The sequence below is a fragment of the Eulemur rufifrons genome, chromosome 6 (assembly GCF_041146395.1).
Source record: "Eulemur rufifrons isolate Redbay chromosome 6, OSU_ERuf_1, whole genome shotgun sequence".
Classification (NCBI taxonomy): domain Eukaryota; kingdom Metazoa; phylum Chordata; class Mammalia; order Primates; family Lemuridae; genus Eulemur; species Eulemur rufifrons.
Window position 1 is genome coordinate 57,805,576 of NC_090988.1, and position 21,296 is coordinate 57,826,871.

The 21,296-nt window shown below is 40.7% G+C and overlaps 1 protein-coding gene across 1 annotated transcript; it reads right to left on the reverse strand.

Moving 5' to 3' along the window:
* Positions 1-10,022: 10,022 nt before the first annotated feature.
* MRPL17 (mitochondrial ribosomal protein L17) lies at positions 10,023-13,253 on the reverse strand. Its single transcript, XM_069471127.1, has 3 exons — positions 13,016-13,253; positions 12,658-12,726; positions 10,023-12,309 (listed from the first exon to the last, which is right to left on the reverse strand). The coding sequence occupies exons 1-3, from the start codon at positions 13,187-13,189 to the stop codon at positions 12,022-12,024; spliced, it is 531 nt and encodes a 176-aa protein (XP_069327228.1). The 5' UTR covers positions 13,190-13,253; the 3' UTR covers positions 10,023-12,021.
* Between the last annotated feature and the right edge of the window lie 8,043 nt (positions 13,254-21,296).

Here is a 21,296-nt window from a genome sequence, read left to right on the forward strand (position 1 = left end):
CAATTGATTTTTGCATACCCCTCTTGCATCCTGTAACCTTGCTGAACTTATTTATTCATTTTAATAGGGTTTTTTGGGGGGGGTGGATTCCTTAGGATTTTCTACATATAAGACCATGCATGTCATCTGTGAATAGAGATAGTTTTACTTCTTCCTTTCCAATATAAATGTCTCAGTAAATGTCAATAAATAAATAATTTTTCTTGCCTAATTACCTTGGTAGAACCTCTAGTACAATGTTGAATAGAAGTGGCAAGAGTGGACATCCTTGTGTTGTTTCTGATTTTAGGGGGACATCATCCAGTCTTTTAATATTAAGTACGATGTTAGGTGTGGTTTTTCATAATGCCTTGTATTAGGTTTAGAAAGTTCCCCTTATTCCTAGTTTATTGAGTATTTTATGTTGAAAAGTTGTCCAATTTTCTCAAATGCTTTTTCTGTGTGTACCAAGATGTTCATGTGGCTTCATTTTTTTTATTCTATTGGTATGAGATGGTGTATTATAGTAATTGATTTTAGGATGATAAACTAACCTTGCATTCCTGGGATAAACCCCACTTAGCATGGTGTATAATTCCTTTTTTTTGAGACGGAGTCTCAACTCTGTTGCCCGGGCTAGAGTGCCGTGGCATCAGTCTAGCTCACAGCAACCTCAGACTCCTGGGCTCAAGCAATCCTACTGCCTCAGCCTCCCAAGTAGCTGGGATTACAGGCATGTGCCACCATGCCCGGCTAATTTTTTCTCTATATATTTTTAGTTGTCCAGATAATTTCTTTCTATGTTTAGTAGAGATGGGTCTCGCTCTTGCTCAGGCTGGTCTCGAACTCCTGACCTCAAGCGATCTGCCCACCTTGGCCTCCCAGAGTGCTAGGATTACAGGCATGAGCCACCACGCCTGGCCTGTAATTCCTTTTATATGCTGTTAGATTTGGTTTGCTGGTATTTTGTTAAGAAATTTTGCATGTATATTCACAAGAGGTATTGATCTGTATTTTTGTTTTCTTCTTATATGTTTGGTTTTAGTATCAGGGTAATACTTGCCTCATGGAGTAAGTTGGGAAGTGCTCATTTTAACTGTTTTTAATTAATAGACTTGTTTATCAGCTTGATAAAATGAACATTATCTATTTGTTTTGGGCATCTGAATCATAAGTGTATGAAATGTGTGTCACACACAAAACTGACACAATGGAGTTTGAAATCTGCTGCTTAATGAATCTAATGAAGAGACTTTGGTAAAACTAAAACTATACGAAGTCAAAATGAAACCAATTGAAAACTTTAAAGAAGGAAATCCACAAAAGTATTAAACCTTTCCATGCAAAACAATTGCTATAAACTTTATAAATCACTAATAGAAACAACTTTTGGTGAATTGATAATTTACCAAATTAGATTTTGGTGTCCAGAAGCAAATATTTTTAAGTTGAAAAATTTAGAAAATTTGGTGAGTTGGCCTTTGGATATCTTGGGCATTGAGTGACTTGTCTTCAATAAATACACTTTCAGTTAATTGTCTACTTCCTGGGTGCAGATAAGGGTCAAGAGGATAAGGAATTGAGGAGACTATACTTACAGCCTCCATTTTTTTTCTAAGAAGTAGGGAATGAGGTTAAGCACTGATAGCAAGAGGTGAAGATGATGTAGAGGGTTTAAGAAAAGTGGAGAAAGTTTGCAGGAGCAAATGAGATGACAGGATTGGGCCACACAAACTTGTTGAGTTGTGTAACAGCTCTGTTGGTATCAATTCCAATGGCTCTGTGATGTTATTATTCTTATGAATGCTCAGTGATGAGGGCTCAGGAATAGAAAACATATGGTGATTAGTAGGTGGGTGGAAGAGAAAGACAAGGCTGGCATGAGAATGGTGGTGTTGGATCATGACATTCAGGCTGGGTTGGAAAGGAAAAAAGGCATGCTAAACATGTGGATAAAAGAGAGGGTCCAAAGGGCTGGAGTTTCAAGAGGTTGGAGGTTTGATATCTGTGTGTAAAAGGATGAAGAAGCCAGAGACAAGAAGCTGTAAACAGAGTGGGCTAGCTGGATGGGTTACTGGAGGTGAGGACAATATAGAACTGTGGAGACAGAGCTTGGATGGGACATCTACATGGATGTGGCAAACACATGGATAGGATAATAGCAGGTCTTGGGATGGTAAGACATCACTGGGCCCAAGACTTCACTGAATGTGTGAGTGACTAGGAGCTGTCTTCCCTCACCCCCAACTCCCATCAGCTCAGCATGAATGGTCCAGCCTGTTATAAAAAAAATGGAGGGGGATTGGGTTCTGTGTTTACAAAACTCCTCCAGAGAGGTTTTTTATCTTCCTGTATTTGCTTCAGTCTCTGCTAACTCCACGTTGAGTTCTCAGTCATGTTTTTAATTCATGACATTGTTTGTTCTAATCTATCCTGTTACACCTACAGTTGACTAAGTTTAATGGTTTGTTTTATGACTAGCTCTGGACTACATACTTTACATGCTTTCTCCTCAGTGATAGACATGCTCAAACTGCAAGCTTGACAATTGGCTTCATGTGGGGTGGACCAGCAGGTACTCTAGACTTCTTATCCCTTAGCAACAAAAGCCAAGCCCAGCAGGATGAGGTGGTACAGCCAATGTCTTGCGTTCCAAAAGAGAAGGGCCTTTACACAAAGGTGGAAGTGCTATGGAAGCTACAACGAGGAATGAGGAGAACGCTCCATGTCCCCTTGCTCTCAACCCAAGATTTTGTATTTTTCCATCAACTTACACGTATCCTTCAGGTCTGTTTCTACAGCTAAGGCCTGGCAAAAGTGCTTACTACAAAATGATTGCATTAATCTTCAAAATTCCCTTTTATAATGTGTCTCTCTTTCAAGTTGCTGATGTGTCTCTGCCCTGTCTCCTCTTTTTATTGTCATCAAACTTCTTGAGTTGTCTTTATGGTTTCTGCTTTTGCCCCTCTCAAGAGACAGCTCTATCAGAGGTCAACAGTGAATGTTCTAATTTCCAAGTACAGTGGCTGAAGATATTCATTAAACCACTACTCTGGAGTCTGGCCAACATTAGGTTCTGAGAATACAAAAATTAACCAATGTCTGCTCCAAAGAACTCACAATCTACTGAGGGAGATAGACACAAATTGATGTTTTTGACACTCTCTTCCCCTAGAGTTTGAGACACCAATGTACTATTTGTAGTCCTCCTTTACATCCTCTTAAGAGGGCTCCTCTTTCTCTCTCTGTCTGGCTTTTGTAGGTTGGCTCTATCCTAGGCTTTCTTTTTTTCTTACTCTATATTTTCTGTCTGGGATATCTCATCTAAACCAATTGCTTCAGTTCCCATGTATGTGTGTATGATTTTAAAGTCTGAATTGCTAGCTTACGTATATCCTCTGAGCTCCAGAAAATCTCTTATCAAGACAGCTCCTTAACTTGAATATGTCTACAACAAAGTTCATCACAGTAATCCCAGATCTACTTCTCCTCTGCTATTCTCATCTTCTGTGGATGAAATTTCTCTACCTAGTATTATCCTTGACTCTTTCTTTTTTTTTTTTCTTTTTTTTTTTTGAAACAGGGTCTTGCCCTGTCTCCCAGTCTAGAGTGCAGTGGCATTGTCATAGCTCATTGCAACCTCAAACTCCTGGGCTTGAGCGATCCTCCTGCCTCAGCCTCCCAAGTAGCTGGGGCTACAGGTGTATGCCACCACACCCAGCTGATTTTTCTATTTTTTTTTTTTTTAATAGAAATGAGGTTTCATTCTTGCTCAGGCTGGTCCCAAACTCCTGGCCCTAAGCGATCCTCCCAACTCAGCCTCCCAAAGTGCTAGGATTACAGGCATGACCTACCATGCCTGGCCTGTCCTTTACTCTTAACTTCTTCCCCCATCTCATATAACCACACACAATGTCTGGTCTATTCTACCTTTTCTACAGCTATCTGATCTATCAGTTTCTTTCCATTCTCCCTGGCTTTGGCCTCATCTGGTTTTCCAACAACTCCCATTGGATTCCTTAACTAGCCTCCTATTTGGTTTCTTGGCTTCTAGTCTTGCCCCTCTGACCCAACTTCCAGTCTGATGCAAGAATGATCTTTCTGAAATGTAAATCTGATCCCTTTTCTCTCCATTTAAAAATCCTTCAGTGGCTTCCCCTAGTCTTCAGGATAAAATCCAAACACTTTCTCATGTCTTACAGGGCCCTTTGTAACATGATCTTGCCTGGCTTTCCTGCTTCATTTCCTTCACTTTTTCCTCATATACTAAATCCCAGCTGTACCAAATTACTTACTTGCAATTTCTCAACCATTCCATACTGTTTCTTAATTCAGTGCATTTATACCTACAGATCTTGCTGCCTGGAATGCCCTCCCAACTGACTTCTCTCCCTCATGCTTGATGAATTCTTATTGATTCTTTAAGATTCATCCCTAGGATTGTTTCTTCTGAGAAGTTCCACACTGACCTTCTTTCTTGGTACTCCAGGATGCCTCATGTGCAACCACTTTCAAAGTACCAGTCTTACTATGTTGTACTTGTTTATGATCTGTCCCTCCAACTGGTCTGTTGGGCCTTTGAGGGGTTATCCCTATATTCTCAATACTAACACAGTGCTTTGAAGGGAGAAGAAATATGCTTGCCAAATTTATTTGATAATTATTGAGTGCCTCCTATGTACAAAGAAGGCACTGTGCTAGGTACCATGATGAATTTTGAAGGTTCTCTTTCCTTTCTTAAAGACAACTTCTCAGGTGCCTTCATAGGTTCTTCTGTCTGTCCCCTAATACCTGACCTCAGCCTTCTCTCCCTCTACATATACACTTTGAGTCACTCCATCCATTTCTTAAGCTTTAATTGCTGACAACTCTCAAATCTCTTTTCCCAGCAAAGACCTCTTTCCCAAGCTCCAGGTGCTCCCAGGCATCTCAAAGGCAGCACATACAAAACTGAACTATCTTCCCTTTCTTTTATTCCTTCTGGGATAACAGAAGAAAATAATTATAGAAAAGCTTCTGAAATCATTTTAAGGAAAAGTAATTAGAAATTACGAGAGGACAATGCCATTAAGCTTTCAGTGACATCCGTAGGTACAGTTTTTGTGTTTTCCTCCCTTTGAAGTGAATACCAGTAAAATTCCTTTAATGCTGTGCTTTCCATACTGGGCTACACAGTGGTGTACTAAGGTATATGTGAAGGCAACGTGTAAACAAGGCCTGTCTTCCCAGGGGATCAATTTTGATAGAAGGTTGTGTGGTTGTGTGTGTGTGTGTTTGTGTGTGTGTGTATGTGATGTACAATATTTAACTAGCAAGAACTAAAAACATGATTTTTATATTAAACAGATATAATGTGAAACAGAACACAAAATGTCAAAAAAGTTTAAACTGTCCTCAAAATGGAAGCACATAGACCAATTCTATTATTAAGGCATCTCAGATTTAACTACCATATGTATGTCCCAGAGTTAAAGGGGAGCTACCCTAAGGCTATGCATTTAAGAGCACAGAGAGGAAAGCCTAGGGGCATGGACATTAGCCAGGCATGAACAATGGGGAATCAGCTTTGCAGGAAATTGTTTTTCAGATGAAGGAGGAGGAAACAGGAGAAGGGAGGAGTTAGTGGGTCCAAAATGCAAAGTTAGGCTGAAGAACTCAGTATAGCACATTGATTCATTCAACAGATGAACATTTATAGATGCCTATTTTGTCTCATGTTCTTTACTGGGTGGTGGGAGAGGTGAATTAGATGTGTTCTTTGTCCTTAAGGAGTTTACCATTTAGTGATGGGTGCCAAACAATATAATTATAGTATTGCTATAATGAAGAATGTACGGTGTAATTGGAACAGTGGAAAAGGAAACAAAGAAAACAATCCCATTTACAACAGCATCAAAAAGAATAAAATATTTAAGAATAAATTTAATCAAGGAGAAAGATCTATACACTGAAAACTCTAATGAAAGAAATTGAAGAGGACATTACTGGAAAAATACTTTGCATGCATGGATTGGAAGAATTAATATTATTCAAATGCCCATACTACCCAAAGTGATCTACAGATTCAATGCAATCCATATCAAAAATCTAATGGCATTTTGCACAGAAAGAGAAAAAAATTCTAAAATTCATATGGAAGCACAAAAGACACCAAAGTAGCTGAAACAATCTTGATTAAGAACAAAGCTAGATGCATCACCTTCTCTGATTTCACACTATCTTACAAAGCTATAGTAATCAAAACAGTATGTACCATATTGTTTTGTAAGTACAGCATAAAAATAGACAGATAGATCAATGGAACAGGACAGAGAGCCCAGAAATAAACCCAGGTGTATGTCGTCAACTAATGTTTGACAAGAGCACCAAGGATACACAGTGGGGAACGAATGATGTTGGGGAAAACTGGATAGCCATATGCAAAAGAATGAAATTGGACCTTTGTCTTAAACCATATACAAAAATTAACTTGAAATGGATTAAAAACTTAAATGTAAGATGTGAAACTGTAAAACTCCCAGAAGAAAACATAGGGGAAAAGCTCCTTGACATTGGCTTTGGCAATGATATTTTCGATATGACACCAAAAGCACAGGCAAACAAAATAGAAATAAACAAGTTGGACTACATCAAACTAAAGGACTTCTGCCCATCAAAGGAAACCATCCCCAAAGAAAGAGAGAAAATATTCACAAACTGTATGTTAATATGATAAGGCATTGATCTCCAAAATATATAAGGAACTTATACAACACAGTAGCAAAAAAAAATCAAAGAACCTGATTTAAAAATGGGCAAATGACTTGAATAGACATTTTTCCAAAGAAGACATACCAATGACCAAGTATATGAAAAAGTGCTGAACATCACTAATCATCAGAGAAATGCAAATCAAAACCATAATGAGATATCACCCCCCACCTGTTAGCATGGCTGTGATAAACAAGATACAAAATAATAAGTGTTTTTGAGGATATAGAGAAAGGGGAACCCTTGTACACTGTTGGTGGGAATGTGAATTGGTGCAGCAATTACAGAAAATAGTATGGAAGTTCTTCAAAAAATTAAAAATAGGCTGGGTGCGGTGGCTCATACCTGTAATCCTAGCACTTGGGGAGGCCACGGTGGCAGGATTACTTGAGGTCAGGAGTTTGAGATCAGCATGAACAAGAGTGAGACCCCATCTCTACTAAAATTAGAAAAAATTACCTGGCATGGTGGCGTGTGCCTGTAGTCACAGCTACTCAGGAGGCTGAGGCAGGAAATAGCTTGAGCCCAGGAGTTCAAGGTTGTGCTAAGCTATGACCAAGCCACTGCACTCTAGCTAGGGTGACAGTGTGAGACTCTGTCACAAAATAAAACAAAACAACACAAAGCAAAACAAAAACTCTCAAAAAAAAAAAAAAAAAATAGAACTGCCATATTATCCAGCAATTCCACTTCTGGGATATATATCCAAAAGAAATGAAATCAGTATCTTAAAGAGATATCTACACCTCCATGTTCATTATAGCATTATTCACAATAGCCAAGATACAGAAACAACCTAGGGTCCACTGACACACAAATAGATAAAGATATAAATGGAACATATATGTTTATATACACAATGGAATTTTATTCAACCATAAAAAAGAAGGAAGTCCTTCCATTTGTGACAACACAGATTATCCTAGGAGACATTATGCTACGTGAAATAAGTTAGACACAGACAAATACTGTATGATCTTACATGTGGCATCTAAAAAGTTGAACTGATAGAAACAGAGTACAACAGTGGTTGCCAGGGGCTGAGGTGTGGGGAAAATGGAGAGATGTTGATCAAAGGGTCCACATTTTCAGTTATAAGATGAACAAGTTCTGGGGATCTAATGTACAGCATGGGTAGTGATTAATGTGTTAATTAAAAAAAAGAAATTGGATAACTGGAATAATGCTGAGCTTTGCCTGTGGAATTTCATGAATATTTCACAAAAAAGGTGTCATTTCAGCTTTTGGCTAGTCTTGGGAAATGTATAGGTGTTTTCCGTCTAAGGGGGGGTTTGAAGCAGTCCAGGAAATTGGAATATAAAATGTGTGGCAAATGAATTAGACATATGCTTACATTCTTGACACTCCTTATTAGCATGTAATTCCCTGGAGAGGAAGGAGACCATTTCTTTTGTCTTGGTATACTCAGCAGTGTAGCTTAAACGTGTCCCCTCGCACAGTACCATGTTTATTGTTTTGTAAAGTTCAGCCAGAGAGTGGAATATGCCATGGACATAATAATGGCTGACTCTTCAGTTAGTAAACATATACTGAGCACCTACCGTGTATCAGGCCTCATGGGAGCATTATCAAGAAGAATGAGTCCCAGTCCTTGGCTTCAGAATTGTGGTTGAATGAAAGAATCAGTTAAGTAGACAGAAAACTGTAGTATATGTTTTTGTATAGTATATTGATGGGTATGTGCCCACAGGAGGAGAGCTAGCCCCATTTGGAGGGTGATGTGGAGTTTGGGGGCCTCAACAAAGTGACTTCTGAGCAAAGACTTGAATGACAAGTAGGAGGTGACTTGAAAGAGGGCAAGCATTACAGAGGGAACACCATGCACAAAGTTACATATTCAGAGAATAGCAAGCAGTTTCTTATGAAGGGTGGCAACAAATAATGATATGAGAGGAGGCTGAGAAGTGGCTGGGACTGGGCCACAGAGGGCAATTGTGTCATGAAATGTCTAGATGTTATCCAGCAAAGGCAATGGTTAGTCACTGGAATGCTGGTTGAGAACAGTGTTTTTCAAAGAGCACGTTGTACTCCATTAGTGAGTTGTAAAATCAATTTAGTGAATGAATTGGGACCAGCATTTTAAAAAGGTGAACAAGAAAAGAGTAGAAAATATTAGTGTGTACCATATTTGTAGAAGTAAATAATGTTTTGTGACTATTTTGTTTCAATTATTTATGTTTGTGAATATCATGTTCTGGTGTAAAGTATTTTTTTTTATCTGCGGGTCATAATAAAAATCTGTTTTAGAAGCACTAATGGTGTGATGGTACACAAAGTAATGTATTGAATTACTTTCAGTAGCAATTAACAGAAAACACAGACTCAAATGGGAATAATCACCAAAAAGATTATTTCAACATAACTAGGATTACAGCTTGGGAGCTCCAGGTATTTATAGTTTTAGTTCTAATCTGCCATCCTCAGTGTCATCTTCAACCCAAAACCAGTTCCCCAGTGGCACTTAGAATAACATGCCAACTTACTCTTACTATCCAGCAGAATAGAGCCTGGATTCTCTCACTGCCTCGAATTAGTGTAGGCCTGTCCAGCCCAAACCCATCAACAGAAATGGATAGAAATACCATGATAGCTTTAGACTAATCTGGGATGGATACTTGGGAACTAATCCACTGTAGAGAACTGTAATGCAATGTGGTACATGAAGTGTGATTATGGAAACATTGCAGAAGCACCTAGATTGACACAGTAATGACCTCAGGTGTGGGGATGGTCAGGGGAGCCACTCAGGAGATGCCAAATCTGGGTTTAAGTTATACAGGTAAAAAGGGAAAGGCTGTCCCCTCACAGAAGGTGGTAAGGGGACCTGTGCACAAGGAAACAACCGAAATGACTTTTAGGCTTCTGGAGCATAGAATTAGAGGCAAAGGAAGTACCCGGAGTACTGAGCAGATGCCTGATCAAGGAGAAGAGTCATGTTAAGGAATCTGGACTGTTTCCTATAGGAAATGAGTGACTAGAGATTATCAGCAGGGCAGTAAGATGATCAGATTTCTATCACTACAGCTGCTGTGTGGAAGGAGGCAAGTTAGGAGGCTACTGCAGTAATCCAGGATAGAGATGTCTTGGATTTGATATTAGGGAGAGGTGACTGCAGATTTGAGAAACATTATGGAAATAAACTCAACATGATTTGTTAATTCCAATGCAGAATGAGTGGAAGAACACTGTGTCTGATTTTTCTAGTCATCTGCTTTAGCTACTGAGCTTATTCTGTGCTAACTGTTAGGACTAAATTTGTTATCTTCTGAGAAGGGAGTAGGCCTTCTCAACCTTATAGTAAAGAACTGGAGCCCAAGATGGGGAACCTTTGAAGGTGGTGTGCTCTTGGGAGAACATTCCATCAACTGAGGTGAAAAGTTATTTGTGGGCCAGATTAGTAAAATTCCTGATACACTTTATTTTCCTTGTGTTATCCCTGAACCTTTAGCAAATGTTCTACGATTCATGTACTCTTATTTGGGCCAAAACATTAAGGGGGATGTATTGCTCTTGAGGTCACTGTGGTAGTGACCCATTAGCTTGTGAGTTCTTTGATTGCAAAGGTCATTTCTTCTTAGCTCTGTATCCCTGGTATCTAGTCCAGGGCCTGACATATGAAAACATTTGATAAATGTTCTATCCACACAGCATAAAATGATGCTGGGGACTAGAAGATGCTTAATATGCATGTAAGGAAATGCTGAGAGCCCCAAAGTGAGATATATTTCTGGGGGCTAAGAGGAAACACTGGGAACACAGCCATAATCCACCTATCGTGGTTTTAACTTTAAGGAATGTGCTTTCTCTAGGAGAAAGAGATGGCTCCTAGATATCTAAGTGGGGTGAATATTCACACTAATAAGAAAGAAAGACGGATAAGTTTTGGGGGAAGCATCAGACTTGCAGATTTATTTGATAAATGTTTTGAGTGTCCAGTATATGTCACTTAAAATGTAACAGCTTTCGGCAGTAGTGTGAAGGACAAATTGGAGTAGACAAAAGAGATGGAGAGCCCTGATGGGAGCAGATAAATCTTAGACTAGGGCAGTTGCAGCAACACAGCACCAGAATAGTTCTGTCACAGAAACTCATGTCTATCTGATAGACCAATGATCCCTCTACCCTCACCCTGACTTATTATCTCAGACAATGTATGGGTTCAGTGGGCCTAATATACTCTGAAGGTGCAGCCTAAGATAAAATCTCTTCTTCCCACTTTACCGGGGATATGGCAACAATCAGGCCATCCCATCAATTGTTCAGGCCAAGGGTGATGGCTCTTCCCAAGTCTTCCCAGGTCCACCACTCTAGTCAAGCCTGAGCCTAAGGCATAGGCAGCCTGGCTGGGACAAGCCTGCCTTCAGAGTAATGAGAGGATGTAAAGGAGCTCCCTGCTTCTCACATACTCTGCCCATTCTGAAGCCGGATTTCCCTTTTCTGAGTTCCCAGAGAAACCCAGATTTGGCAACAATAAAAACTTCCAGGAAATTCCCAGCAGCTTTAATTTCCTAACCCGCCTTTCACTTTGACCCTCTCATTCACCCCTCCCCCCACCAAGAGGAAGGAGCTTATCCTGGAGCCCAACATCCTCTGCTGAATGCCTGCACCCCTTTGACCGGGGTGGTGGGACATCTGAGTTCTTAGGTCCCCTACTCCAAGGTCCATTCAGGGGTTGAGGGGGGCACATGAAGGTAATGTGTGATGCTGCCCAGAAACAGAGGAATGGTTGTAGTATCCCCTAAAGCTTCCTAAGGTAATGGATTGTTTAAGGACGTTTCACTTGCAGGTATTCACTCCTTACTCCTGTTAGGAAGTGCTCTTTCTCTAGGAAATCCCCGGGGCTCACTGTCTCTGAGACTAAATGTCTAAACACAATCACATTTGGGAACCAGTTTAGAACGACAGGATACATGCCCCATCTAAGGTGGCATTAAGGAAAACAACTGTGCTACCCCAAACCAACCCAAATCTAAGGACTGGAAACATTAAGCTATGAATTTTCTCCCAGGTAGGCTGAGCATCTGGATAGTTCTCATTCTCCAGAAATCATAGGGGAAGGATTAAAAAACATCCAATTTATATATACTCATAGAAGGAATTTTATCTATTGTGGAAACACAGGGCCACCTGGCTCCCTAGAATGTTCTCAGCCCCATTAAGATTGTCCATTTTACAACTAACTCTTAGCTCCAGTTCTTATCAGAGACTAAAAGTGCTCCAAAGATCTGTGATCTTGGGCACCGATATGGGCTGTAGGTCCTTCAGATCCAGTTAAATCCCTGGTGTTTGAGCTGTGTGGGAGCTGTGGACTCTTGCTCCTTGGTTCTGGGCGAGGTCCTGCCGCAGTCCCTGTAGCAGCTGATTTAGGAGTGTAAGGTTGCTATCTCTGCGAGGCAGAGGAAGGGGTGGGAGGCAGTTCCCTTTATACTCGATCACTGCCATCTTGGCTCGATCTTGCTCACTCCGATTTGGGATCTGCAGCATTCTTGTGTAGCCTCCATTCTGACCTTGGTACCGAGGGGCCAGTACTTGAAACAGCTTTGGGATCAAGTCCTTCTCCTAGAGGGAGAGAGTTATTCAGGAGACAGCAGAGTCAAGCACAAGTGCAGAGGCATTTAACTTTCAACCACTCGCAAAGGTGAGATCCACACACATGTACATAGACCTTCCCCAGCCCCCGATCTGGCAGGGTCAAAGTTACACAAAGGGGTCATTTATAGGCAGTTGTGCAGAGGCAATATTCACATACAGTTCAACTAATTTAAGATAACGTTTGTAATTTAGTTCCTAACATTGGTCCATAAGTGAGCAAGCTAGCTTAATTCCACCCAATCTCTCTCCTCCAACAACCCCGTCCTCCACTGGGAGCAAAGGGTGTGATTTGGGAGGCAGAGAGGACGCACTCACCGTGAGCCAGAAGTCAGCCATGCGCATGGCTCGTTCGTTGGTGTCTCCCAGCTTCCCATAGTCGATGAGCTGTGAGGACAAAACGTGGAGGATCCAGCCCGAGCAAGAAGCAGGGCGCCAATCTAATTTCTCTGATGCTGGATGGCAATTCATTCACTTAATCTAAGCCCCCTCCTACTCCGCAGTGCTAACCAGTCTTCCATTTGAGGTGCCGGAGGAGTGGCCTCAGCTCAGGGTACTAAGGGATTCAGACTTGGGGAAGAGTTTACTGGGGCGGTCCCACTCCCCTTCCGCAAGCAGCGGGGCCCCGCCCCCTCAGGCCCGACCCGCGCGGTGACAAGGGGGCCCCGCTCCTCACCTTCTCAGCGTAGCCCCTCATCTCGTCCACGCGCGCCCATGTCGCCTCGATGCGTTCGTGCCGCACCAGTCCCGTGAGCAAGTTCCGCAACATGTGGATGCGGGACTCGGGACCAAGGCCCATTCGGCGAAATACGCGGCCGTGGGAGATGGCAGAGGCGACCGACAGCCGCATGTTTCCAGCTTCTGCGCGCCGCTAGGAGGCCGGAACTGGAAACTCTGGAGGGGAGGCCGGGCAGTGCCAATTTCACAGGACGCATGCGCTGTAGGTCGGTGCGTGGTGGACGTGTTTGCGCAGGAGCATCGGAGCCTGCCTCGTTGGCAATCTGGGGGAGGGCGGAGAAGAGGTGTGTTGACCTTTTCTAGAGGCGGAGAGCTGGGCCGGCTTCAGGCACTATGAACGCTCCGTGACGGGCCGGAGAACGAGGCGCCCCCTAGTGTGGGATAAGCAGGCTGTCGGGTTCCTCTCGAGCTGTGTCGGGCGACTTGTAGCATTTAGGGCGATGGGAATCTCCGCCGCAAAGCCCGCCGGGAAAGTGAGTATCTGTGGGCAAAGGCGCCGGAGAAGGTTGGGGTCCGGGAGGCTGACTGCCCTGCCAGGCCGGAGCAGTGGCTGGCTGGCGTGGCGGACACCAGCGCGAATCAGTTTTAACAATGATTTTCAGTAGTAATGGTGAAATGAATAATAACCATGGCCAGAAAGGAAACACAGTTAGTGAAAACTTCCTTTTGAAGTAATCATTCCAGTTAAAGAAAAAAAATGACAGCACTGAAAGGAAAAGTAATGGATTAATAGTCTTAAATTGCATCAGTGTATTTATTTTGAAAAAAGGGGAAAACGTACCTAAATATTTATGTGTTAAAGTATCGAACAATGGCATTATAGTTTGTTGTTGAGCCTTAACGCCTGCAAATTTACAATGACTGTCAAAATTGGTCCTTGTTAGGGCTTGAATTATATCCCCTTCCCCTCCAAAAGCTATGTCCAGTCCTAACCTGGAGTAACTCAGAATGTGGTCTAATTTGGAAATACGGTCATTGCAGATGTAATTATTTAAGATCAGGTCATATTGGCGTAGTTATTGGGCTCCTAATCCAAAATGACTGGTGTCCTTATAAAAAGCACGAGTGTGAAGAGACACACAGGGTGAAGGTGACCAGGTGAAGAGAGACATGCAGGGAGAATGCCATGTGACCTTGAAAGCAGAGATGGGATTTATGCATTTGCAAGTCAGCGAATGAACACGAAAGATTGCTGGGAAACACCTGCAGCTGAAAGAAAGGCATAGAACATATTGTTTTCCAGATCCCTCAGAGAGCATGAGCTTGTTGCTGACACATTGATTCCTTACTTGTAAGTTCCTGAGCCTTGAGACAATACATTTCTGTTGTTGTAAGTCCCACAGTTTGTAATACTTTGTTACGGAATCCTTAGGAAATTAATTCACTCCTCACATGTTTATGTTCATGTCCACTGAACATGAGCATGTAAGGAGTGAATTAGTATAGATTTGTCACCCTGCCTTAGCTTATAGGTAACCAAAGGACAATTCTTTGTTAATTTTAATTTTGAAAAGTTTCTTCTTATGAAGCAACAGATATACAAATAGGAAAAATAATAAACATATGGTTATGTTGGCAGAGATTTATACAAATCACACTTAATAAATTATAGAAATTATGATACCATCTATGTCTTCTTTGGGAATAATTCTTGCAGCTTTCAATTGTCTTCGCAGTTGAAAAATTTCACTAAGATAGTTTTACTGGAAAATTTACCCTAAATTTCTATTGCTAAAATCTTGTGAAGATTTTCTTCTGCAAACCTCAGAGAAAATGAACATCGACACTGACATTATTTGACTCATTGTTTTAGAAGGTGTGTCTACTTGACGAAAACAATTGTAGCACAAACATTGTTCTTTTGACTTTGGCAATACAAGACCATCATCTCTTGTGTCTTCTGGCAGTCTTCAAAATTTGATTATTTTTTCTATGCCAATTTCCTTACATTTTGTTTTTGCGGAGTTACTGGCTTTCTCCACGATCTCTGTGGGCTGATATTCAAGGAACAATTTTAAACCTTGATGTTGTACTGATTTCTATGTTGCTCAAGCCTTATTCTGTCTGTTTGCAGATATTTCTGTGTTCAATTGGCCTCATCTGAAACTTCACATTAATTAAAAAAAAAACTCATAAAAGAAAAATCCCATATGACTACGATTGTTTTAAATCTACTGTTCTAAAAGCAGGAATATATTGTACCACAGGGATTGGAGTCATGAAATGCACCTGAAGTGAACTTGAAAGTTAATTAAGCTCTTAGGAATTTATGTCCAAAGTAATATGTGTGGCATAGTTTGTGTAATTGGTAGTTCTCCAAGTTAACTTCCACGTAGAATAAAATATTTTTTAATGCATAAGTTTGAAAAGGTGAGAAATTGAAGGCTGCATAGATATTATTGTAACTCTACAGTAACTATAGCAATTGTTTAGGACTTAGATCAACAAAATAATTTTTTGGTGAGGGTTATTGTATCACTAACTTTGTCTAGAATTATGTACACAGTGATAATTAAAATCAGACTGACTTTTGGGTTTTTTTTTACAATTTTAAAATTCTTTACAGACAATTCATCCCCTTATTCCTGCACCCGAGCCACGATGCTCTGACTTCCTACCACTTGGTACCCATTGGCTCTGAGTATCCACCGGAGCCCCCAGGGAAGGTGCTCAGAATAGATCTGAGTATTCTGGTTGAGTCAGGACTGGGAGTAACTGATGAGAATCCAGGTTGAGCCCCTGAAGAAGTGTTGGTAGTGACCATAGTCAGTCTGGCAGGAGTGAGGAAAGTGGTCCCAGTCAATATTTTGGGAGGCAGCAGCAGAAGAAAGATTCCAGCCTTTAGAATAATTTTTGTCCATAACCTCTTTTGGGAGAAGGGGATTGGATCTGGCCTCACCACTGCAGAGAACTCCTAAATGCCTGCATCCTAGTCTGTGGAAGCCTCTGTGAGCAGTGTTCTGGAAGCCAGTAGAGGGAGCTCTTCAAGTGTTCAATCAGGGATTTAGTGTTGATGGTAGGAAGCAACTGTTGCTTGAACCCCAAACCAACTGTTGGTTCTATCCCTAGAATCCTGAGTGTCTAGAAGTATCATAGGGACTGGACACACACACACACACACACACACACACACATACATTTTTTTCCCCTTATGTCAGGGTCTTAAGCCCTCTCTGAAACCAATATTTTGGGAAGGATAGGACAAAGACATAACCTATCCCTAGTATCTAATGGAATGGTGCTCGTATTACGCTCAGGTAAAAGTGAGTTGTTTTTTTGTTTACATCAGAGTCACTAGGATATAAAGGATAACAACAAATTAAGACATCCCAAATGGAAACAAGAAACCTTGTAAACAACTGAACTTATGAAATAAGTCCTGATCTATATGAAAATGTTCTAGGGCACTAGAAGAACATGGAGTGTGGATAAAATCAGCATAGCCCTCTATAATGATGTTTCACTCTGGAAATGGTGGCTATCTGTGTCCAACCTGGCTTATTCATGTAGTGTTCTTTCCCCTTCTTGCCTCATTTCCTTGTATTATTATTAGTGAGATGAACTGCCTGCTGCTAAAACTATAAGGTCCTTCTAGGTCAGAGAGGGACTCTGACTCATGCATCTCATCTACTCTTTCCTTACCTCCACCCCTATGCTAGCACTGCCTTTTTCTAAGTCTTTCAATACAAGTTTGTAAAAAACAAAAAACAGAAGCAAAAAAAACTTAAAAAAAGAAATTTTGATTTTTTTGTGTGAATATTTTTTGATGATTTCACCACCTCTACTTAGAACAATTATTTATCCTCTCCTTTCTCTTTCATTTGCTAGCTATTTATTGAGATTTTATGGTGTGGCCAAGCATATTGCTTGTCAGCCAAATTTTATCATACCTCAATGCCAAATATCTCATTAATTGTACAACTGGGTGGTATGTCTCTTTTCCTATGTCTTTTCACTCCTGGATCTAAGTTATTAAAAAGATCTCTCCAGCTCACTTCTTCCTATGAGCCTGAACTCAGACATGTCACTGAATGTACTATTTTTAAACCATCTGATTTCCTTCTGCTTTGGGTCCTTTCTCTGACCGTAGCTGATATATTTCTTCAACACTAGAAATTGGTTCTTTTCTTTATCCCCAACTTAATCTATTTTGAACCAGATATAAATTGGACAATAGATACATCCAAGGAGACAATAGCTATAAACTGGATCCATTTGGGAGAGCCCTGCTGATCTTCCAGTCCAAGATTTCTTAACAATTTTTGTTGTGTGCTTTTTAACCAAGACTGACCAATCCTAGTCTTCTGAGAATGATGTTTTTAAATGCATGAAATAAAATACAGAGTGCTACAAAGGAAACCAATTATGTTGTTATTGAAATATTTTTTAAATATCTCCAAATTGCTGACATATCTGTTGTTTTGCTAATTCATTAAATAACAAGATCTAGTAGTGAGTTTAATAAGTACTGTAATTTTTTAAGGTAATGGTGAACATAATGATATTTTGAGGTATATACAACAATTGTAATATGATGCCAAAATATGGATGATTTCTACTGGAGAAGAATCACTGCTACTAATACTGTTGTGCTTTGCTGCTTACATAGAAATCAAAGAAAATGTTACATCTCAGTCACACGTCAGTGAAAGTAAATGTATATTTTTTTCCATCCAAGTTCATGGACCTCCTGAATTATTCATTGAGTCCTTGGGTGTCTGTGACCTCCAGGTTAAGAACACCTGAGTTATGGTGCAGGTGAGGAAACTGAGGAAAGTGCCTGTGGAAAAAGTGAAAAGAGGTTCTAATCTTGGAAAGAGATGAACTGCATTTGAATTTAAACGTAGCTCAGTAATGAGTTTAAAGTCAGTACCTCTACCCTGCCCATTTCTTTCATTCATTCAATAAGTATGTTGAAACTTACTGTGCACCAAGCACTGGACTAGCCATTGGGCATTCACTGGATACTGTTTTTATAAGGCATATAATTCTAGTGGGGAGTGAAACATTAACAGATATATATAAGTGGGTTTATATACTTAAAAGGGACAATATAGATTTTTGTGGGAATATATAATGAAGGAAATTGAAGCTGTATAATTCAGTATGTCAAGGAAGGCTTCTCTGAGGAAGTGATGTCTAAGCTGAGATCTAAAGATAAATAGGAGCATGATCAGATTTGCTCTTTAAATACAGTCTTGGGCTACATAATGACATGTTTCAGTCAGTAATGGACTCCATATATGAAGGTGGTCCCATAAGATTAAAATACCATATTTTTACTGTACCTTTTCTATGTTGAGATATGTTTAGATACACAGATACTTGCCATTGTGTTATAGTTGCCTACAGCATTCAGTACAGTAACATGCTCTACAGATTCATAGCCTAGGAGGAATAGGCTATACCATAGAGCCTGGGTGTATAGTAGGCTCTACCATCTAGGTTTGTGTAAGTACACTCTATAATGATTGTGCAATGACAAAATTGCCTAATGATGCATTTCTCAGAACATATCCTTGTTGTTAAGTAATACATGACTATATCTCTTTAGCTTAAGCTGTGGAAAATGGGTGGAGGGAGCAAGAGTAGGGTCAGGGAAAAGTTAAGAAGCATTTGTGGTAATGGGGATAAAAAGATGGTGACTTGGAAGAGGTGGGCAATCATTTATTCATTCAACAAACATTGAATACTTGCAGGATCCCCACAGGAAACAGATGACACATTCAAATTATGTAAGATGTGGATTGGATTTAGGAAAGCTAACAAAAACAATTGTGCAGGGCATTGGGGAAGCAAGGTTGGAGCCATTACCACCTTTAGGCCTGAAGGGGCAAGGAAGGGTGGGAAAAAATTCCTTGGGGAAGGGGAAGCTGGACAGGGTAGCTGTATGGTAACAGGGATGTGTGGGGAGGGAAAGAAGTGTGAAAAGGGACCTGGGGGAATCAGAACTCACTCTCCTTTTGATCATTTGCTGGTCTTTCCCTGTAGCCTCACTCATGCAGAAACCAGAAGGCAATGTAGCCCAGTTTCAGGGCACAGAACAGGACACAGAAGGGTGGCGAGTATATATGGGGAGGCAAACAGACAATATCCCACACAAACAATGAAAAAAGCATACCAAGTCCCTGCATTCATAGGGCTTATATTCTAGGAAAGCTATCTTCAAACTGAAGTATGCAGACCCCTGGGGGTACATAATGACTTTCTAGGAGACATACTTGTATGGATAGTTTTACAGTAATTTCTTCCAGGTCTTCAACATCCATACACCTCTTTTCCAAAATTGATCTTGGGAATATGTCTAGTAGAGATAGCATTTTTGTTCTTCTTTCCTACCTCCCCTTTCCCACTGACCCTTCTGTCATGTTAAGAAAGAAAGCCATTCATTGTGCCCATCTTTTTTTTTTTTTTTTTTTTGAGACAGAGTGTCGCTTTGTTGCCCTGGTTAGAGTGAGTGCTGTGGCGTCAGCCTAGCTCACAGCAACCTCAAACTCCTGGGCTTAAGTGATCCTACTGCCTCAGCCTCCTGAGTAGCTGGGACTACAGGCATGCGCCACCATGCCCAGCTAATTTTTTCTGTATATATTTTAGTTGGCCAGATAATTTCTTTCTATTTTTTTAGTAGAGACGGGGTCTCGCTCTTGCTCAGGCTGGTCTCGAACTCCTGACCTAGAGCAATCCACCCGCCTTGGCCTCCCAGAGTGCTAGGATTACAGGCGTGAGCCACCGCGCCCGGCCCATTGTGCCCATCTTGAATCTTATTGTGGTACATTGTTCTGAATGAAAAATCCAGGGGGTCAAACAAAGGAAAAAATCAAAATATTGATGCAAGAGAAGTAGAAAGGACCGTGTGAAGTGCCTCTGCTAACTGACACCTCATTGAAATTGTCAGAAATGAAAACCTTGGGTCCATGATACCAAAGTCAAGAGGTATCCCATGGAAGAAGAGGTCCCAAGCCCCTAGTGGATGGGCCAGCCTTTAGGGAAATCTAAAAAGTGTTTGTTTAAAGAGAAGGGACAAATGAAAATGCTCCTATTTTTGCTAACCTTTGATTATTCGTTTTCTCTATAGGATAGAGGGACAACTCCTTAGGATTTCTTCAGGCCATCGCCTCTTTTGTTGATCTGTCTTGCTGCTGGGTTTGTCATCTTGAACCTTGTTTGGTGCAAGTATTTCTGTATATGATTTCTAAATTTACAGAAGTGAGTCTCTCAGATCACCTGCTGAGTGCAACTAATAGCTCTGCACACAGGTCCCATGTTTCTTCTCTAACCCAGCCCATTGTGTACAAGGCAATAGTCCATTTCACCTTGTCAGTCCTCACTGTTGTAGTTTTTCCTTATAACTTCTTTCCACCTGGTAATCTATTGTTGCAAATACAGTGCCAAAGCTTTACAATGGCATATATAAGTATAAGCCTTCCATGTAAAACATCACCCCAATTGAGCAGGAAGTAGCACAATGACTACATCACCCCTCTTCCCATAGATATGGAAGGGTAAAATTGACAGTGGGGAATATGTAACAGAGAGAATGGGATGGAAAGGGGTAAAAATATTTTCTGTGTCTTCAAAAACCCTTCACCTTTTTTGAGAACTAAAACCTACATCCCTGCCTCAGGCCAGTGGTCAGGAGGAGCAGGGGCATGTCCTTTATTCTTTGTGCCCCAGGAGATGGCTCATGGGAATTGCCCGGGTGGAGGTCACAAGATTGTCTTAGCCAAAGATGGGACTATGGGATTGATCCGAACCATTAAAAGCTCCGCACCTCTGCTCAAAAACAGGACATTGGTACTTTGAGATGGGAGTCTGCGAACCTCCTCATTTGCTGGCAAATTAATAAATTCCTCTTTCCTTTTCCTCAAAAAAAAAAAAATTGGTATATGTGAAGCTTCCTTTTCCATGCTTATTCTGTTAAGGGTTAAATGTGACATTAGAAATGGTATTTTTGTCTCTTCTGAATATTCTTGTGGAAAAAAAAGAAAAAAATGGTATTTTGGGTTCATGATAGCATATACTGAAATTAGATATATTGTAGTAAGGAGAGCAAGAATAATAATTTTTCTTTGATGGCTTCATCACTTTTAACTCCTGACAATTGTTAAAACAAAGGATTTTTCCTAAAGGAGAGTCCGAGTAAGAAAATCATAGAGATTATTAGTAAGAAATATTGAAGGTGATACGGTCCAATTTTATCCATAAGACAAATTGATGGC